Source organism: Candida parapsilosis, contig 005809 (assembly GCF_000182765.1).
Source record: "Candida parapsilosis strain CDC317 annotated contig 005809".
NCBI classification, from domain to species: domain Eukaryota; kingdom Fungi; phylum Ascomycota; class Pichiomycetes; order Serinales; family Debaryomycetaceae; genus Lodderomyces; species Lodderomyces parapsilosis.
In genome coordinates, this window is record NW_023503281.1 from 2,099,920 (window position 1) to 2,119,697 (window position 19,778).

General features: G+C 38.1%; 10 protein-coding genes across 10 annotated transcripts; 7 read left to right on the plus strand and 3 right to left on the minus strand. All coding sequences in view use genetic code 12, as the record gives it.

Annotated features, from left to right (window-relative positions):
- Nucleotides 1-784: 784 nt before the first annotated feature.
- On the minus strand, nt 785-6,283 carry SPO72 (Spo72p; the record flags this gene model as incomplete). The annotated part of the gene is made up of 1 exon (XM_036809911.1): nt 785-6,283. The coding sequence occupies one exon, from the start codon at nt 6,281-6,283 to the stop codon at nt 785-787; it is 5,499 nt and encodes a 1,832-aa protein (XP_036666501.1).
- A 334-nt stretch (nt 6,284-6,617) lies between these two features.
- On the minus strand, nt 6,618-8,045 carry LAS1 (rRNA-processing protein; the record flags this gene model as incomplete). Its single annotated transcript, XM_036809913.1, has 1 exon — nt 6,618-8,045. One exon carries the CDS (start codon nt 8,043-8,045, stop codon nt 6,618-6,620), a length of 1,428 nt encoding a protein of 475 aa, XP_036666502.1.
- A 917-nt stretch (nt 8,046-8,962) lies between these two features.
- On the plus strand, nt 8,963-10,105 carry CPAR2_209810 (uncharacterized protein; the record flags this gene model as incomplete). The annotated part of the gene is made up of 1 exon (XM_036809914.1): nt 8,963-10,105. One exon carries the CDS (start codon nt 8,963-8,965, stop codon nt 10,103-10,105), a length of 1,143 nt encoding a protein of 380 aa, XP_036666503.1.
- An 883-nt stretch (nt 10,106-10,988) lies between these two features.
- Nucleotides 10,989-12,083, plus strand: CPAR2_209820 (uncharacterized protein; the record flags this gene model as incomplete). Its single annotated transcript, XM_036809915.1, has 1 exon — nt 10,989-12,083. The coding sequence occupies one exon, from the start codon at nt 10,989-10,991 to the stop codon at nt 12,081-12,083; it is 1,095 nt and encodes a 364-aa protein (XP_036666504.1).
- Nucleotides 12,084-12,482: 399 nt separating this feature from the next.
- CPAR2_209830 (uncharacterized protein) lies at nt 12,483-13,373 on the plus strand (the record flags this gene model as incomplete). The annotated part of the gene is made up of 1 exon (XM_036809916.1): nt 12,483-13,373. One exon carries the CDS (start codon nt 12,483-12,485, stop codon nt 13,371-13,373), a length of 891 nt encoding a protein of 296 aa, XP_036666505.1.
- A 507-nt stretch (nt 13,374-13,880) lies between these two features.
- Nucleotides 13,881-14,801, plus strand: CPAR2_209840 (uncharacterized protein; the record flags this gene model as incomplete). The annotated part of the gene is made up of 1 exon (XM_036809917.1): nt 13,881-14,801. The coding sequence occupies one exon, from the start codon at nt 13,881-13,883 to the stop codon at nt 14,799-14,801; it is 921 nt and encodes a 306-aa protein (XP_036666506.1).
- A 389-nt stretch (nt 14,802-15,190) lies between these two features.
- TES15 (Tes15p) lies at nt 15,191-16,249 on the plus strand (the record flags this gene model as incomplete). The annotated part of the gene is made up of 1 exon (XM_036809918.1): nt 15,191-16,249. The coding sequence occupies one exon, from the start codon at nt 15,191-15,193 to the stop codon at nt 16,247-16,249; it is 1,059 nt and encodes a 352-aa protein (XP_036666507.1).
- Nucleotides 16,250-16,447: 198 nt separating this feature from the next.
- VPS33 (tethering complex ATP-binding subunit) lies at nt 16,448-18,520 on the plus strand (the record flags this gene model as incomplete). The annotated part of the gene is made up of 1 exon (XM_036809919.1): nt 16,448-18,520. One exon carries the CDS (start codon nt 16,448-16,450, stop codon nt 18,518-18,520), a length of 2,073 nt encoding a protein of 690 aa, XP_036666508.1.
- A 191-nt stretch (nt 18,521-18,711) lies between these two features.
- COX9 (cytochrome c oxidase subunit VIIa) lies at nt 18,712-18,897 on the minus strand (the record flags this gene model as incomplete). Its single annotated transcript, XM_036809920.1, has 1 exon — nt 18,712-18,897. The coding sequence occupies one exon, from the start codon at nt 18,895-18,897 to the stop codon at nt 18,712-18,714; it is 186 nt and encodes a 61-aa protein (XP_036666509.1).
- Nucleotides 18,898-19,255: 358 nt separating this feature from the next.
- Nucleotides 19,256-19,555, plus strand: COX8 (cytochrome c oxidase subunit VIII; the record flags this gene model as incomplete). Its single annotated transcript, XM_036809921.1, has 1 exon — nt 19,256-19,555. The coding sequence occupies one exon, from the start codon at nt 19,256-19,258 to the stop codon at nt 19,553-19,555; it is 300 nt and encodes a 99-aa protein (XP_036666510.1).
- Nucleotides 19,556-19,778: the final 223 nt, after the last annotated feature.

Sequence of the window (19,778 nt, forward strand, 5' to 3'; positions counted from 1 at the left end):
TGATGTTAATTCCATCTTTTCTTGTTGTAGTAACAATAGTAAGTAGGAGTGAACTAAATTTGGAATGGCATACGGCACCAAATCTTTAGTCTTTTTTTTGTTTTTTTTCTTTGTGGTCTCCTCATCTCTCTACGTCTTGTGGGGCGGAATAAACAGTCCGAGTTTTCTTCTTTTGCGGCACTTTACTTTACACTGACGTCGCGTGATTTTTGTAATCATGTCGTGCATATTCTTAGCGTCTTTGTTTCTCCTCACGCGATGTCAACACATCAAATTGAATAAAAACAATTCAAAGGTGACCGGAGCGGATGAAGAAAGTTTCAATTCTCGGTGTAATTGATGCATCTCTCTCAACCTGTTATCAGTAAATTCCACTTTATCTTGGTATCCCATTTTTGCTTGGCGATAAACTGTAGCTTCTTAGTAACTTGATGAAAAAGGCACTTTTTGTCTTCTCGCCTTTTGCTATAGTAGAGGGGTTTTCTTATAGTTCTTGCAGATGCATTTTGTGTAACGCATTTGAGAAGGGAAACTGACAGAGAATGCCAAAATAAAGAGATAACAGAGGATACTGTTGGTATCAATTGGGGCGCTTTTTACGTATGCAAAACGAGAAAGCAATTGTCAGCTTACTATTGACCTTCAAAGAAGCAAATCAGAAGAATGGAAAACCATGTAACAATTGACATATTTACTATTTCATGTGCTGAAGCTACAAATCTAGCAAATGCAATCACTTGTCATAATCCTGTCGCCTCGCAAGCTAACCACCTCCTCATTTCCTCTACCCGTCATCGCTGCTTTCACTTCGATACTTGTCCTTGATTTCAACCATATGTTTGGGATCGATAACGTTACCTATGCCCATCAAGGCTCGTGACAAAGCCTCAGTGGTACCAATCATTGGCCTAATGAGAATCACTGGTGAATTTTTCAAAACTGTCACGATAGAATCTTGAACTGTTTCCTGTTTATCCAACTCCGTTTTCAATTTCTTCAATTGTTTACCCGTCAATTTAAAGTTTTTACCAAGTGACCTGTATGCTGATAGAAAACCTTGTTGAAATGTTTCCGGCTGATTCGAATATAAACTAACCATCTTTTGTTTGAACTCATCTTCATCAGCTTCGTCAATAGCGTAAACGTCAAATTTCTCGTCTTCATCGTCTTCAATACCATCACTGCCAACAATTGTATTTCTCTCCTTCTTCTTGTCTTCGTCTTCATCTTCGTCACCTTCTTCAACAGTTGCAAGCTCCCCAGACTCATTTTTAGGTAGTAAAAAAATCGACTTGTTCAAAAAATCTCGATCAATTCCGAAATTGTCATCCTCTTCATCCTCAAATTCAAGATTAGAATAAAGCTTCTTTTGTCCATCGAAATGCAATTCATCTCCAAACTTTTCTGCTGCTTGTCTACTTAAAATTTGTGAGCTTAAAAGAACATTGCCACCACTAGCGTTACCACCATCTCTAGCTTTGATGTCAGTGAAGTCTGTTGACATATCAGATCCATCATCTGACCCGCGACGAGCAGTTGAACGTTTGGTTCGCGATGAAGAACCTTCACCCCCCAACATTTCTTCACCTTGTTCCAACAAAACTTGAGTACCAGATGCTAATTTGACACCCATATTAACCAATTCATACCCCGTGGTTTTAGCAAAAGAAGTAGTGCCCTTCTGAATGCTTCTCCAGAACCGTCCATCTTTTTGATACTCCTTTCTCGAAACAACATACAAGTCTTTGAACCCACCACCAATGTTAACCACTGATCTCAATGATGAAACGCCAGATACAATTCCCAATACTTGAGTCAGTTGAAATACTGGTGCCCATGCTTTGCCCAATCCACGCATCAACTCTGTAGTACCCAGCAACCCAAACAAGTTGGCTCTCGGTAATGTTATTTTCGATCCATCCAAGATGAAAAAGTTGGCGAATTCAGCTGTTCTTCCTGATCTCAACCCCATAAAGTCCACCTTTTTCGGTTTATAATCAATTTTCAACTTAACAGGACTAATTTCAAACTTTTGAATATACAAAATCTCATCCGGTGGCAACTCAAACCTTGAGTCGTTAAAATCAAAGAATCGAGTCATAAAATCCAAAGTGTCTTGATCAACGTGAAATCTCAAGGGTAATATAGACACCTTCATAATTGCTTCTGTAGCAACTAGCTTGGGCTTGGGTCTCACGTTGAGTATACTAACCTTTGCCATACTAGTTCCAGCTTCGCGTTCTCCAAGAATGTTCATATATGATAGAAACTTATTCCAAGTCGATGATGGAACATTATCATAAACATCAATATTTCCCAAACTCATTTCGATCAAGTTCAAAAATTCCACTTTAACATCGGGATCAGTCTTGTCTCGCCGTGGATCCCTGGTTGAGTAGACCACCACACCAATGTCAACGCTTCGTAAATCAGCCACCACTTTGTGGTACGCAGATCTTCTCAACTTGAGGTTTTTGTAGTTTTTGCCTCTTTTAATGTTTGCATTAATCTTGTCTTCATTGTCATTCACCTCTTCTTCGTCATTCTGTAAACCGAAATTGATGCTTTTGGTTAAATCGCTTCCTCGCGCCACTTTTGGAGCACTAACATATATCGATTGGTACAACGTTTCATGAATCACTGTGGTGGGGTCCCGTCCAGAAGAGGTGTCAACTGTTGACACCTCTTCTGTCTCACTACGACCACTAGTGCCCTGAGAGTCTCCATCCCGTTTTCTTTGTTCTAACTCAATTTTTTTAACGGCACCCCTAATCGCCTTCCTGGTATCCTTCCAATCATACCCATCATATAGATAAATTTCAACCCTCGACAAGTTGATGTTGACCTTTAGCGGATCTATTCCTTTGATCTCAGATTTGTAGCTCGACACATAATCAAAATGTTCATCTTGAAATTCCAAGCCGGAACTTGATTCTGAACTGGCCTCTACAGACACCGGCTCCTCATTTATATCCATTTCAGCAAACGATTCTGATATATTTTTAAACATGTTATTGTCTACGTCGTTTAAAACATCGATGTTGTGACCAACACTTATTTCCATCTTATCTTTGTCGTCAAAATCATAAGGCAACTTCAAGTCATTAACCATTTGTGCAAAAGTGTTGGCTGAATCCGCGCACAAGTCCAATTGTATCTCGTCAGTATTGATCTTGAAGTCAATAATTGATAAGCCATCCCTGATTTCTAATTCATGGTTCCTCCTTTTAATTTCTTCGATATTGGTGTTGAACGTCAATCCGATGTGAGCCAAATTGATTGAGCCTAGTTGAATATACCCTCGATCCATCAAGACATCGACTACATTCAATTGGTCACTAGATTGATCAACTTTGGTATCCTTTGTTAGCGTAACATTTTTCACATCATCTATCAAAAGGATAGCAATATCTCGAACCGAACTTTTGATGTGAAACTGGTTAGCTCCAAACACGAAGTCGACATTGCCCCTAGAAACTGTCAAATAACCTTTACAGTTCAATCGGCCCGGAGTGAGTCCAACCAAGCAATTAGACAAGGAAAGCCTGATATCAATACGATGGGAGGAAGGCGGCTTTTTAGGTGGCGATGTATCAATCAACTCTTCCTCTACTTGCTCAATGATCGATTCATCTTTACCAAACAACGAAAGCCAATGAGTGTAGTACTCCAACAAAAAGTCACGAGCACTGATCTCTAATATGGAGCTTCTTTCCATTGGCTTGTATTTGAAGGTTACTAGAGGTACCTCAATTGAAGCCGCCTCTACGCCCTGATGATGGTAAAGTACGCTCTCATTGACGTTGTCTTTCATGCGTACAATTTCCAACTCGAGAATAGAGCCAAGCAAGTCATTCTTCAACTTGAATAATGCAATGTTTGTTATATCCATTTTAAGGCTACCAAATTTAGGTAAAATGTCATCCACCTTGATTGAAATAGCCCCGATGTTGACACAATAGTTAGCTTGATTCACGCGATGGGTGTTGGACAATGTTGCATGACTCATATTTAGCCCAAGCCTGGCTTTCCTGTTTCTACCCAAGTTATTGGTTGAGGAAGATGAGTACATTGACTGATCAAGTTTCACATGTTTGGAGGGTTTAGACAAAGTGATGGTTTCATTGCTAGCTAAGTCATCCAATAAGGAGGCCACGAGGTGCTGTACTTCTTTTACGGAAAGCTTCAAGTAGGCCAAAGTCGAAACGTACTCAATTTTCTGTATTGAAACCGTCAATGGAGTATTCAAATTTGTAGCGCGGGGTAATTTGCTCTCCCCACTGCTATTGGGATTATTTGCCTGAAGGAATGCTTTGAAATTATGTACTTTCAGATGCACAGAAAATCCTATGATGCTGAATAAAGTTTCGATGGGTTGATTATCTACACTTCCGTGACCTGTTATGGTTGCAATATTTAGCTCGCCCTTGATAGAATCGTAAGTAACTGGAAGGGCCCTGAGTTGAACCTTCAAATTGTTTGCCATTGCTAGGGATACATTGATCGTGGCTGTTTGTAGTATTATATGTTCTTGTTTCATCTCCTCTTTGTTCGGATCGCCGACTGCTGAGTCTCGAAGCTTTCTAATACCATGGAAAACACTTTGGAACTTGCTATAGCGTGCAGATACAGCCAACAAATCATTGATTGTTTTGAGTAGAGACCCCAAATTGTTTTTATCCAAGTTGAAAAATGCTGCCTTGGCAAACAAAAATGTAGTCTCGAGATTTGTTTTATCGTCTTCATTTTGAAATACTTCAAAGCGAAAATCAGCGTTGGAAGTTTGACTGTTTCCTGAAGCTCCTGACAGTACACTCAGTGGAGATACAGATCTTTGATAGCCCGTGTCTCTCTGATTTTCGAAGAAGAATGCTCTGGATTCATTGCCATCGAAATATTGTATGACCTCCACCACCTCAACCCCGCCATACAAGCGTAATTCATTCTTTTGTTTGGCAGTAATGTTTTCCAAATTGATAATGAGTCCATTCAGCGTAGCAAAAGATCCATCGGGCTTCAACGACGCATCCAAAGCAATTTGTAAGCTTGATATGTTAGTGCTATTAAACAAAGGTTCTGTGTCTGATGTATCTTCAGCGGATTCGCTGTCTACCTCGTCATCGTCATTTGAATACTGGGGGAACTTTTCACTACTTTTGTGTGCCTTTGATGAAGATTTTCTCTTCATTTGATATAGCTTCACTTTCAACGTTTTGGTTATACCCTCGAATATGGTGATTAGTGTCGCTGTAGCTGGAGTTGATGCGACCTTTACTTTGTCCACTTTGATTTCCAAATTGGATATTGCTTTCAAGCCATCGAATTCGATCTCACACAGATTCATAAAGAATAGTATCGGTGGTTCGTTTGCAAATTCACTACTTTGTTTGTTATCGACGGGTTCGTTTGAAGTGGAGGATTTCCCAAAGGACTGAGATGTTGCGCTCATATATATTGAGCTTGCCTCTTCATGGGTGAAGACCATACTATTCATCAATGCCTCCTCTCCATAATCAGATGAGTTCTCATTTTCATCGTCTTCTGACTTCTCTGTCGCTTCATTGGCATTGTCTCCAGCTTTACCCGTTCCAGAAGGTACCGATGGGCGCAACGTTTTTATAGTTATTGCACTCACTCTAATATTTCTGGTACCATTCACAGTCGTTATCTTGATTTCTTCCACTTCGACAAGCAAGTCAGTCAGTTCAGTTATCAATTTAATCTTCAAATTTGAAATATTAATCTGGAGCCTCAGTAGTGCCATTTCCATTGCCCTTTGCATAACGTTCCCCAAAGCGGAACTGTTTGAAATTGTTGAGCTTCGCCTTCTAGAAGCCGGCACAATTGGAGTGGCATCTTCCGAGTCACTCTCGCTATCAATGACAGACTCGTTCTTTTGCATCTCATATTCATCTGTTTCCAACATGATGGTATTGGCCAAATCTGCCGTCGTTTGAGCCAAGAGAAATTGTGAATGACTACCCGTATTTTCATCATCATAATCGGGTGAAACAACAATTTCCACATCTTTCGCGTCAATCTTGACCCCACTGATTCCAGATAATGTAGTGAGCTCTATCGACCCCACCTTTCCGTGTCGAAGATTGAAACCCGGGAGTTTGCCCACCTTTTCTGGATCGATACTTATATCTTTTAATGTTATGTTGTTCAAAGACACTTCCTCAAGGTTCGGTAAATCGACTTCTGAAAATAGAGACAACTGGTTGAGGACGTAAAGTAGTAGCCTCTTTTGTATATTTTGTGGTATCCATTGTGGACTCATTGATGGATCAAGTGGCTGTCTGTGATTATGGATGCTTCTGGACTATGTGTTTTTACATATATATATATATGCTTTCGAAAAGCGCGAGTGTGATGTGACCAAATGCAAAATGTTGTATATACCAAGCGTGGATAGATGCTATCTTTATGTTTGATGAAAAGGAGGTGAAAAAGAGTTGCTTCTAAGCATCCACACTTTGCTTTGTTATGTCACACGTTGAAAAGATAAAGAGCGAGCGAGAGGAAACAAAAAAATGACACAAAATTATGTTTGATAACACGAATCTTATAGCGAATATAGAGATTGCAGAGTGAATCATACATATAAGATAGTCCTAAACAGGCATCCCAAAAGGCGTCGGGATCCAATTTTCATGTGGTTCCATGAAATACACTTTCTGCTCATTGCCGCTTGAACTTTTGTGCTTTTTATTAGTTGCCATTGAATCCTCCTCAACCAATTTTCGCTTTTCAGTATCCCCAGCTAGTATCTCATCGAGCGATGGAGGTAATTCAAACTGCTTCTTGTTGGCTCTCTTTGCAGACTCGTCATACCTGTCATTTATTTCATCCAATAAGTCGGAGCCAAGGTCTTCATCAGCCGCATCTTTAACCAATTGTAATAACTTTACTAGCAACGAATCATCTTTACTGCACATGGTGACAATACTATGGTACATAAACCTGAAAAGTTGTCTTCGATTGGAGACTTGAATCTTGGTGAAGTTCTCCTCCAAGAATGGCTGCGATAGAATATACTTAATCAAAAATGGTAGCCATTCAATAAGCTGAGCAATTTCACCTTCCAACAACATGGGGGAAAACCCTAATTTTTTGTATACGCGACAATTGATCTCTCCTAGCTCCTTGCCTTCTACCAGCTTTACTATCTTGATATATAACAGCTCGATCAAGTTTATGCCAAGCTCTTGTAGCAACGGTCTATATAGCTTTTCTAATAATGGATTATACTTGATACCTTTCGTTTTCAACTTTTCTTGAGAATATATCAAATAGTATTTCCTGATGAGCAAATCCGCCAACAAATCCGAATCACTCTTGCAAACCTCGGCTAGATCATTGACGCATTTCCTTACTTTGGACATATCTTGCTCTTTGTTGTTATCGCTGAATATCGGCTTCTCCAAATTGTCTTTTCGTAGTCTTTTGAAAGTTTTGAGGTTTTCATACACCAGAAATGCATTTATCAATCTTTCATTGTAAGTCACTCTAAATGTGACAACCTCTGCATAGACATCTGTGGCTGAATCTACATCCCGCTCACTCTTATTCTCTATTTGACACCAATAATTGTCATATAACCACGTCAAGGCATCCTTAGTTGCAATCCTTAGTGTATCCAAACTTGGCAAAGCTTCATGTGTCCCCATGTGTCTCAATTCAACAAAAAAAGTAGGTAAATTTAATTGTTTTGCCAATAATTGCATTGGGATCGCATAGTTTGATTGCTGAAATGGATCTAACAAACCATTAACAAATCTAATCAATGCCATTGTATAAGCAAGCTGAATCACGTTGGAATCTTCATTGCGATCGTCAGCGTCATCTCGCAATAGCACCGATGTCAAGATTGAAGTTGCTTCAATTCCATGCGGTAGTCTGCCTCTTGTTAAAAGTGCCTTCACTTTTCCAATTGCGCATTTGCGGTGGTCACGGGTGTCATCAAAATCATAAAACCATTTTTTCAACTCGGCAAGTTCCTCATTCGACCTAAACGCGGTCACTACTGGGGTTCCCTTCATAAGATCACAGTAGGCTCATCGATGGCTACCCTCGAGACAAAAAAAAAAAATAGAAAAAAAAGAAAAAGTTCACGTGCGCGCACATTGTGTTGCAAATAATCCACTCAAATAAAAGTGGAGACCTTACGGTGACAAAGCCAAGTGGATCTACTTCAGGTCTACAAACAAGCAGCGGTGCCTTATAAAGACTCTAGGGGATTTTATTTGCCAAACAAATGAATCCCAAAGTTGTAGATACATCTTTTTTATTGTAGTCGGTTATTAATCAGAGATGATTCGTGATTCTAGGATATCTTTGAATTAACTTTGGAGCTTCAATGGGTAAGAACCCCCGGTAGCGGACCTTGACAACGGCCATATTCATCTTCGAAAGTCTCTGCTTCCCGGTGTGAAAGATCAAGATTTCCGGGATAAGTAAGCACTAAAGGAGGGGGTTCGTGTTTAGATAGTTTCCCTTAACTCATCAATTAGTCGTCTACTCGGATTTATGTTTCTCGGCGGAGTTAAAATGATCATTAGGTCTTCATACAAAATGATAAGCAGTAAAAAGTATATCAAGAGAGCAGTAAACATCGGAATACAATGTTTTTGTAATTCATTACTAACCGTGAATCATCTAGCGCCCCCTTTTTGGAAGACACCCTTTACAATACTTTTCGTAAACCCCAACAAACTATAGTATGGTAGCAGGTGGGCGCGTTGAAGTTAATGTGGGGTTTTAGCCAAATGTTACACAAACTGCGGCTCAAAATAAAAAAAAATATCACAGTACGATGAATTTACCTAGATTGGCATAATCCATCACCCATATATAAAAAACCGCATCTCGACCTCGACTGCACTTTTAGTTGGCCATTCAGGCATTTTTTTTGTCACTACACACCTTTCAATACCAACTATTCATTTAACAGCTCAATATGTTGGTCGTATCTGCGGGCGAAAATCCACGTCCAGATTTTGAAGAGTCTTTGCGTGTTGTCAAGATTGATGACACTCATTACGTTGGTGCTCACTGCTTGAGGAAACCAGCTACTATGGCCAGAGGTATTTATGGAGGGCATATGATTGCGCAGTCGCTATTGGTTGCTATAGAGTCGACAAGATCGGAAACAACTAACGAAGTGATGATTCCAGATTCATATCATTCATTTTTCATCAATGCAGGAAACAACAAGACCCCCATGGAATATGAAGTTTTGAAGTTGTATGACGATGAGTTTATGAGCAAGAGATCCATTGTGGTGTCGCAACATGGAAAGAATAGACTTACATGTCTCGTTTTATTGAGGAGACAAGGAATGAAACCATTGCACAAGATGGAAGAGAGTATTTCTCCACCAGATATTCAAACCCGACACCCTGACCCTGATAAGTTACATCAAGTCCAGCACACAGATTTTTGCAGAAACGCATTCGATGATGATTTTGTGGATTACAGAAGAACCCCTGAAGAAAACAAATTACACTTTGCCGAACGTTGGATATCGGTGTTTACTGGGTTGAAAAATATCCCCGAGCCAGGAACTAAATACGAGAAAGTAAAGGATTCCTTACCAGATGCTTTAGGGAACGTGCAAAAATTCGAACATGAAATACTTCGACCAAAAAATTCGCAATCGGTAAAGAATCCCATTTACAACTACGTGGGACTTGGCGAGATTTCCGATAGCAGTTTCATCACGACAATGGCGCGAGTATTACACATTCCTTGGGCTCCATCAATAGAGTTGGGTCATGAATATGACCCAGACCGTGACGCAACGTACTTGATGAGATCATCATTGAATGCACTTCACATATTGCATTATAATGCTATGTCATTGGACCATCATATATATTTTCACAATACCGAGTACGAGCCAACAGATGGGACAGCATTCGATATCAGCAAAGACTGGTTGGCATTTTCCTACCAAATGAAGAGATATAGCAACAGTAGAATACTTGCTCGTGGGTACATGTTTAACGAAAACAGGAAATGTATTGCTACTGTGATTCAGGAAGGATTGGCAATTTTGCAAGATGGGGTTACCGCCACGGCAGACAAGGCTCGTTTATAAATAAATTTAGAATACAACTTAGAAGACATTTGTATCCCGTATGAAGGTTGAAAATGCTCGAAAATGCCAAATAATCTTTTTTCGTGTATTTTTTGCTAGTGTTTGCCGCCAACAAAATTCACATGACTCTATGCTACTGCACACGCACTTAAATTGCATTATCTTATCTCCGACGGTTTTTTGAAATTCTAGAAAAAAGAAAAGAGTCCAAGAAGAATTAGTAAATTTTATACGAGAAATTTCGGACTTTTCCTGTTGTTTCTGTTTCTTTTGCATGTTCTTGTGAAATTTTTATTGAGGAAAGAAAGGGGCGCAACATAGCATGGTCCGTTGACTGTTAAAGATACCCTTCATGGGTCTAGAATTCATGCCTATACCGGACTGTGTTCTCCCCCTGTTCGTAACACGCGTTTTCAAGGTGAAAAAGCCTTGAGATTTTCCACATATGTAGCCTAATGCATGTAACTGATAAGGAGTGAATAAATAGTTTATCTTGACCAAGAAGGCGTATATCACCGATATAATTTACCATTTAGAATGAGAAAAAAAAAGCCCCGCGTTAAAAGAAGCTATATACTCTCAGTGGCAGCTAAAGCCCAAGCTTTTCTCTTCCACGGAGAAGAAATTGTGTCTGCTTCAATTGAAGAGCTTCCCCCCCACTAGGGAATCCAAGAAAGCTTAATTTTTTTAGGATGGTGTAACAAGAGAAACCGAAAGTTATAATTTGGTTTTTGCCTCGGTCGAATGTAAAATAGAATGGAGTACAAAAACTACAACATTAAAACAATGGTTATAAATATTAAATGAACTTCCCTATCTTTTTCCCAGGTGGAACTCAGTTCTAGAAACGTTTAACCCTTAATAGCATAGAATCTAAATAGCCATGACATCACCATTAGAGAAATTGAGGAATGACGTATACAAAGACGACCAAGTGGGAAAAATCGAAGCCAAAACATCTTGCAGGCTCATCTCTGAAGATGGCAACAAAATGATTTATGAGGGTAATTACCCAGTGGAGCCATACAAAGAAGGAGCCAGAGGTACCTATGGTGGTGATTTCATTGCCCAAGGTCTCAATGTTGCTTGGGAATCTGTTGGTAGACCCAATTTCCAACCACACTCAATACATTCATATTTTGTGAAAGCTGGTTCAAAAGATAGTCTTCTTAGATGGGAGGTTATCAAAGTTTCCGACTCAAGAAGTTTTTCCAATAGAATTGCCCTTGCTTATCAATCACACACGAACCAATTGTGTTTCACTTTACAATGTTCATTCACAAAAGATAATCATCTTGACAAGAGAGATGCTGATCATCAAAAATTAATTGCATCCGGGGCTGACATCAAGACCGTACCGTTTCAATTCAAGAGAAACCCAAATCCCAAATTTTTCAAATATAAGGATGAAATTGAAGATTTGCTTTATTTTGAACACACAAATGGAAATATTGCCCATGCTATACCACGAGAAATATTTAGTAAGACCAAAAATTTCGACATGAACAGGATAGGTGATGAGGAACTCGGTTTTTATGTCAAATTTTTGGATGATTACAATTTGGGCAAGGATTACGTTAGACAATCATTTTTGGGGTTGGCGTTCTCTTCTGACTCATTGTGGTTGGCTACACTTGTAAAAGCACTTGGGTTACCAGTAACGCTGAAAGATGCCGATTTCTTTAGAGTCAGTTTAGATCACACATTGTATTTTCATGATTTAAATTTTGATTCAAGTACGTGGCTTTATGTTGATTACAGGTTCTTGTCCATGGGTAATAATCGAATTTTGGCGGTGATTAATTTCTATACATTGGATGGTAAGGCCATTTGTACTGCTGTTCAAGAGGCATACGGGTTTTTGCCTGGGGAATTGATTGAAAAATCAAGAAAACAACATGAAAAGTACCATGGGAAGAGTGCTACTAGTATTAGTAGTAGCGATGGTGTTAGGACACAACAAGTTGCAAAGTTGTGAGTTTTCGGGGATAATAAAGGGTTATGTTTTCATCAAGTGTTGTTGTTTTTTTGTTCATTTATGGCTATATTTATAAACTACATTCATTTCTTCTAATTGCGTTAGTGTAGTGACGTTGTACTCTTTGCGTTTCGGACATAACTTATCACCTTTATGATATTTTATGGAGCGACAGTTTTATTGTTTCAAGTGCGGATATAGAAGAAACTTTTCTGTAGTTTGTGTTAACAAAACCCCACGAAAAATACACCTCGGTACAAAATCTGGATTGCGATATAAATATATATACAAAGTGTGAATTAGAGTTTTTTATTTTTTTTTTGTTAGAGCAAGCATATCTTTTCCAAAAGAAGTTGCAAATCATTGTTAATCGATTTCGCATCAACCGCCTCCCCAGTCATGTCACAAGCTTCAGCTGATAGAGTTCTACGCCCATTAGACGCTAAAGCTGAATTTGATGTTGTTGAAATAGACAAACAAACTTTTCGAGGGGTTAAGCCATTGAGAAAACCAAGCAAAGAGGTTAGAGGGGTATTTGGTGGAAACATTGTTGCACAGGCAATTTTAGTTGCAATGAGATATACACCGGGATTTACTCCAAACTCGGTGCATTCACATTTCTTGAAAGCTGTTAATGAAGAAACGCCACTTACTTGGAAAGTTGAAGAAACATCGAGTGGGAAATCATTCACCACGAGGAAAGTGATTGGGTTTCAAGATGATGTGCCGGTTTTCACAGCAATGGTCTCATTGACCACTAAAAACTCAGCATCCAAAACGGGGCACAAGGATAGCACGAAAATGGAGTATAGTGTCCCACCAGGAAAAACATTGACTAGCCAAAGCCTCAAAGGAGAACCGCTGGCATATGCTTCACTCCCATTGTTTATATTTCAAAAAATTTTTGAAGAACAAAGGGATAAAGATTCGTATGCGTTCCAATTGAGATGGGGTATCAAAGAAGATCCAAATTTCCATCAAAAGCTCGAAAATGTAACACCGGAATTCAAGTATGTTGGTCTTGCAATTTTAACAGATTGGGTTGGAGTTGAATTATTGGTTCCACATGTCGGTATTAAAACTCCACCAAAGTTTGAAACTTCCATCGATCACAATATTTACTTCCACGAAGATGATTTTGATATCGATCAATGGTTTTCATACGTATTGAGGTTCAAGTGGATTGGAAATGATAGGGCTTTAGTAAAAGCTGATTTGTACACAGAGGATAACAAGCATGTGGTGACTATTGTCCAGGAGAGGTTGTATGTCACAAGTTCCAAGTTGTAGGAAAGTTTTGGGTTATCTGGTTTATAGACATTTAGACTTCTTTTGAATAGATTTGTTTACATACTATTCCGTAATTTAAAGCTCTTGGCGACCCACGTTGCTGCTATGTTATTTTTTGCACGCACTTTCTGCAGGCAAGCGTAAGCATGTTTTGACTGGGATTTTAGCAGTTTAAGTAGTAGGAGTCAATTGTTCACTGTAGCTTATGATATTTTTCTTTATGCTTTGAGCGGCCATAAGGAAAAACTCAAATTTCTTTTTTTTTTTTTCGGCCTTCTTCGCTTAGTAGTTTCAATAACATCATCATGCACAATACAAAAACCAACAGTTAATAATATGTATATATATAGCCATGGATAATATTTAAGATTATTATTTTTTAGTAAACCAAACTTCCCCAAGTCTTAAAGTCGGATTTACACTTATTCCGACCTATCTCCCATTTGATTATAAAAGCATCAGTACACCGCTCAAAAAACTGCGTATTTTTAAAAAGAATTTTTTACAATGGTAAACGACGAACCAATGTATATTGATCCTTCAAAACACCAAGTTCCAGTTGTTGAACCCAAGACAGAAGTTGATTTTGCATCAGAGATTGATGTGGAAAAGATTTCCGATACCGAATATCGTGGCAAATTACCATTGAGGAAACCCTATGAAACACGTCATGGCGCTTATGGTGGAGCATTGTGTTCACAGGCAATATTGGTGGCGATGAGATCGGTTCCTTCTCATTTCAAACCACATGCTATACATTCGTATTTTACCAAGGGTGTACACGAAGAGTCGGTTATAGAGTGGAAAGTACAAAAGATATCTGATGGTAAAACATTTGCCAACAGAATTGTTCTTGGGTGTCAAGAGGGTCAAGTTGTATTTACGGCAAACATTTCATTAACTACCAAGAATGTATCCAAACCAAGGGATGACGGATTGGTACCTTTCAGTTACCAAAACAAGCCACCACCAGAGTTGATACATTACGATATCAGTCAATTAAAAGGTATAGCCAACCCAAATTTACACATTACCCTTCGAGAACCTCCCAAATCCAAAGTAGACGATGTATATCCATACTTGATCAAGTTTGGAATCCCTGAGTGTGAAACAGTTTTACCAGTACCGGAGGAATACAAGTATGCTTTATTTACATGGATAACTGATTGGATGTTCTTGTCAAGGGCGTTTGCTGCTGGTGTGGGGATGAGAGTTAAAGCTGATTTCGATGTTTCCTTGGACCATACCATATACTTTCATGACGATGATCTTGATGCTACGAAATGGGTCGGGATCAGTATGAGACCGACAAGATCAGAACATGGTAGAACTTTAATGGCGTGTGATTTGTTCAATAACAAGGGTAAGCATGTTGCTTCAGTAGTACAAGAACGATTATTCCTTGTTAAACCAACTGCAAATTTATAGATTTCAAAGCTTTAATATTTATTAAAACATACTGTTTATCCTTAACATCTCAGCAATTCAGCCCTTTTACGCCTTTATTGTGCATCTTTTTGTACATCTTTTGCAACTAAGTGCATTCTTTTCAGCGTGTGAATTTTAAACGTTATTCTTTATTTTTGTTTTCTCTACTTATAAGCTCGGTTATATAAAAATCTGAACCCTGGTTTTGTGTACAAGCCATTGTGGGGTACGCAGACAATCTCCTTCCGCATTTATTAAGTGTGAGCGGAAATAAGAGAATTCTCATCGACAAACTCAAAATAAATACCACAGTTCCAGACATCAAAAGTTCACTTCATTCCAGTATCTTCTTGCAATATTCAACACTCTCACGCACAAAGTATACAACTATGAACAACGAAAACTTCGTCAGAGGAGAACCCGTCGATGTACAAGAGGAATTTGGCGTTATAGATAAAGGCAATGGTCACTATATTGGCAAAAAGCCATTAATCAAACCCATTCATTATGCTCCTGGAGCCTATGGTGGAAGTCTTGCAGGACAAGCAGTATTGGTGGCTATGAAATCAGTGCCGCCTGAATTCAAACCCCATTCATTGCATTCATTTTTTGTTAGAGCTGCAACTACTGATATACCAGTTGAATGGCAAGTTGACAACATCTCAAGTGGTAAATCATTTTGTAATCGAGCAGTGAAAGGGTTGCAAAGGGGTAAAATTGTTTATTTTGCCAATATATCATTGACGAAAAAGAACTCATACAAGGAAAGTTATGCCAAATGGGAAGAGGAATCCGCTAAATTTCATCAACGTGGCAAAGATGGTGATGTTGAAGAAAATGAAGATGATGAAGATGATGATGAGCCAAGAGCCCCTTCAGAGCCATTCCGATTTCAAACACCAATACATGAATGGATCAAGAAATATGGTGAAGAAAGTTTAACCGTTTCCCCTTGTGAATCCAACATGTTGAGTTATTTCAAATTTTGTCCTGATTTCATCGATTTAGACAAATCATCATATGAACTTGATACCCCAATTGCTGAACGTAGATTCGCATTCTTGGTAAGATGGGGCATTGATAATGAACAGGGGTACAATCAACCTTTGAAAAATGTTGATGAGCAGTTTCAATTTGTTGGATTGGCTAATATATCCGATGCATTGATTTTGAATGTCTTGGAAAGAGTATTGAGATTACGCGGTGTTCCCATCAAGGACAACATGAAGAGATTTTTTGGAGTTAGTCTTGATCATGTTTTGTACATTCATGATAATGATTTCGATGTGACTAAATGGATGACTTATGCATTCAAGACTATTCGGTTTTCTCATGATAGAGTATTGTATGAAGGTGAATTGTATAATCACAATGGTGTTCATGTGGCAAGTATTGTTCAAGAAGGGTTAGTCAGACTTGCTGGAGCTGAACAGAATGCAAAATTGTAGGGCCTTCCACTTTTTGGTTAATAGATTATATTTAGAGAAGCAAGCTTATATGTAAATACGTGTTTGTCGTTGTAGATTGTTTTGTGTGGGTTTGGGTTGCGGCCGATGCTTAACGCAGTTTGCGAAAGAAAAAACGTTGATTGTGTACAAGTTTGAGACTGTTGATGCAACAACATTCCGCAAATCCCCCCCCATCCAATGGCCATCAAGACAGCTCCAATAGACTTGAATCATTTCAATGAAGCTACACTAAACAACCTCTTCACTCAGTTGAGCAAGATCTACTCCACTTCGAACTTGCTCGTATTGGATCCAATACTTTCACCATTGGTCAACAGTCTCACAACATTTCTGAACATTAAAGACCATGGCCACTGTCAAAATGTCACCTGGCTTAACGATGAATTGCTGGAATTGCCATTGTCTGTATTGTCCAAATACTCAAGTTTAGTTTATCTACTTCCCGAATCGGATGATAATCTACGGAAATTGGAAAAGAGTATACGACATATACAACAGGAAAGTCCTAGTTTAAAATTCAACATAATAGTCAAAGACTTGTCGAAGGCGTTTCTATACCAAATCAACAAGATTTTCAATGGGATTTTGGATTTTGAAAAGATTTTGGCGTTGCCTGAAGTGCTAAAACCAATTAGTATAACTTCCAAAATCAAAGTATTCAATTGGGATACCCAAGCATTGTATACCGATGGGGTATTAATCACTCAAATCGGTCCATATTCAGGCTTGGATGATTACTTCAATAGGCCAATAAAGCAAATAAATCAATTGACTAAAGCTATTCTTGATGTTTTGTTTATGGGCATAAATGAGAATGAACATCAACATCGATTCAAACTTCGAAACATTTTTGGCAAGGGCAACCATTCTGAGTTGTTAATAAAGACCCTTTTGCAAGCTCAGATACCTAGCTTTTTGAATCAAAACATGGCACCGTCGGAAATTGAATTCTATGAAGACAAGTTGCAAAGTAATACTGATTTGGTGGTGATTGAACGAAATTTGGACATGATGCCGGTATTGTTTAGTCAATTAACATACCATGGTATTATTGATGACTTGTTCAAGCTTGAATTTGGGTCCATTGTCAATTTGAACGAAGGAGTTAGTAAAAACTTGTCCAAGGATGAATTGTATAATCGAGACTTGAAACATTTGAATTTCTCCGCAATTGGATCTAGATTGAACAAAATGGCGAAATTGATTCAACAAAAGTACAAAGATACTGGGGGAAGTGGTGGTGATGGAGGTAGTGGTGATGCAAATATTGATGACATGAAAAATTTGGTATCTAATTTGGGGAATTTAACATTACAGCAAGATCTAATCAAGAAACATACAGTAATAGGAGAAGCGGTGCTTGGTAAGATTAACAATGAATATGAAAAGTTTTTAACTTTACAAAATGATATTTTTGAAATGGATTACAAGTTGCAAATGTCCAATTTGAAATCATTTATCAATAGCAATTATCAAATTGAATTCATTTGGCCGACAATATTATTAATTGGATATATAAATGATGGGTTCCCTAGTAAAGATTTAGAGAAAGTTTCCACCGAGTTGCAAGATAATTATGGACTAAATGCAGCAATTGCATTGGAAAAATTGGTTGATTTGAAATTGATTAGAGTGATTAATGATTCATCAAGTGACTTCCTAACATCATTGGGGTTTTCTAGTCAAAAAAAGCATCAAAATGTTGCTCCTGTTTATGAAGATGATAGTGATGTTGCAATCACAGGTGGTAAAGATGTTCTCAAGAGTAATTATACTCTAGTGAATAAATTTTGGAATTTGCATCCATATGAAGATGATAATTCAGGAGCCGAACTATCGAAGCAACAACAACAAGATCTGACTAATCTTGTTCAAATATATCTGAATCCATCTTTCACGTTACCAGGTAATACAGTGCCATTAACATTCCGCATCATTGAGTCATTATATTTCCGTGATTTCTTGAAATATAAACCTGTTAATAACGTCAAGTCACGACCGAATTGGGATAATCTTGGCTTAAACACTATGATAGCTGGTAAATCTGTTGATATGAATTTGGAAGATGTCAATGATGATAAGCTGAAGTATTTGATCGTTGTATTTATTGGAGGTATCACAAGAAGTGAATTGACATGTTTAAAGTATCTTGAAGAGAGATTGAAAGCTAGAAAACCGCCAAAAGAAATTATTGTGATATCCAATGGCATCATCAATAATCAAGATCTTTGGAATTACATCACTGATTGAGAGAAAGAGTTGCATTCGTTGGGGAGAAGAGGTATCAATGAATAAACTGATCTGTTATTAATAAATATATATTCGTTTTGAGCAAAGTTACTTTCAACATCACCTAGAATATATAACATTTCATGACTGCATCATTATATAAAAAAAGATCCTCCTCTTATTCAGTACATATGCTCCAATTCACCCGTTTCTCAAGCAATATTTTCAGCTTCTTTTTGTTTTTGTAATTGAGCATAGTAAGCTTCTCTTTTGGCGACAAGTGGAGTGTGTTCAGTGTACCAGTACAAGGTGGCCAATGAGAAACCAGCGGCAAAACCAATGGTGATATCAGTTATGATCTTTCTTTTTAAAGTACCCGTAATTGGAGCAATAGCCATATTGTTGTGTGGAGTGTGATAAGGATTGATTGGGATGTTTTGCTAAAGTTTGGTTCTTTTTTTTTTTTTTCTCGATTTATTGTTGGTAATACTTTTGATTGGTGTCTGTGTAGTGCTACCAATTGAATTTATGTTTTAAATGAGGTGATTTTTTTTTTCTGCTGCTTGTTGCTGCTGCACTTTAGTTTAGAGTAACACATTTAGTAGTAACTTCATTGGATAGAACGAACAAAAATTGGTAACATTCACACGACTTCGTAACATCAAATATCCAAAACCTTCTGTTAAATTTTCTCAGACCATACCATCTATCTACATCGACATCAATCGAGTACCCCAAGAATCTCCCACAAGCACAATGTTTACCAGATCTATCTTACAAAGAGTCACCAAGACCCCAGCTCAACAATTGACTGCATCAATAATTCCCAAGAGATCTTTACAAGTTTCTGCTAAATTGATGAGTGATATGAATCAAATTTATGGTCATCCACAAGAAGGTGTTTACTCAAACTTACCATTCAAAGTCAAGAATAGAAAATTCATTCCATTCTCAGTATGGTATTGGGGTGTTATGGGATTCTTTTTCGCTTTTCCATTCTTGACTTCAACTTGGCAAATTTACAAATCCGGTGGTTTCAATGCTAAAGAGGAATAAGCTCATAATAGCGAGTATAGTAATTTGATTTACTGCTGCTAAATAGGAGAAGAGGAAGAGACGTGTATTTATTTTTTGAAAGCTAATTCTTAAATACATTTGAGAGGGAATATATGTGGAAACGTTGAAAATCATGTGGGTAAAGAACCTCATTGAAGAAAGGATCAAATTGTAGTTATCCTTAGAACTGCACGAATTATCTGCTTATCTCTAATACAGTCTA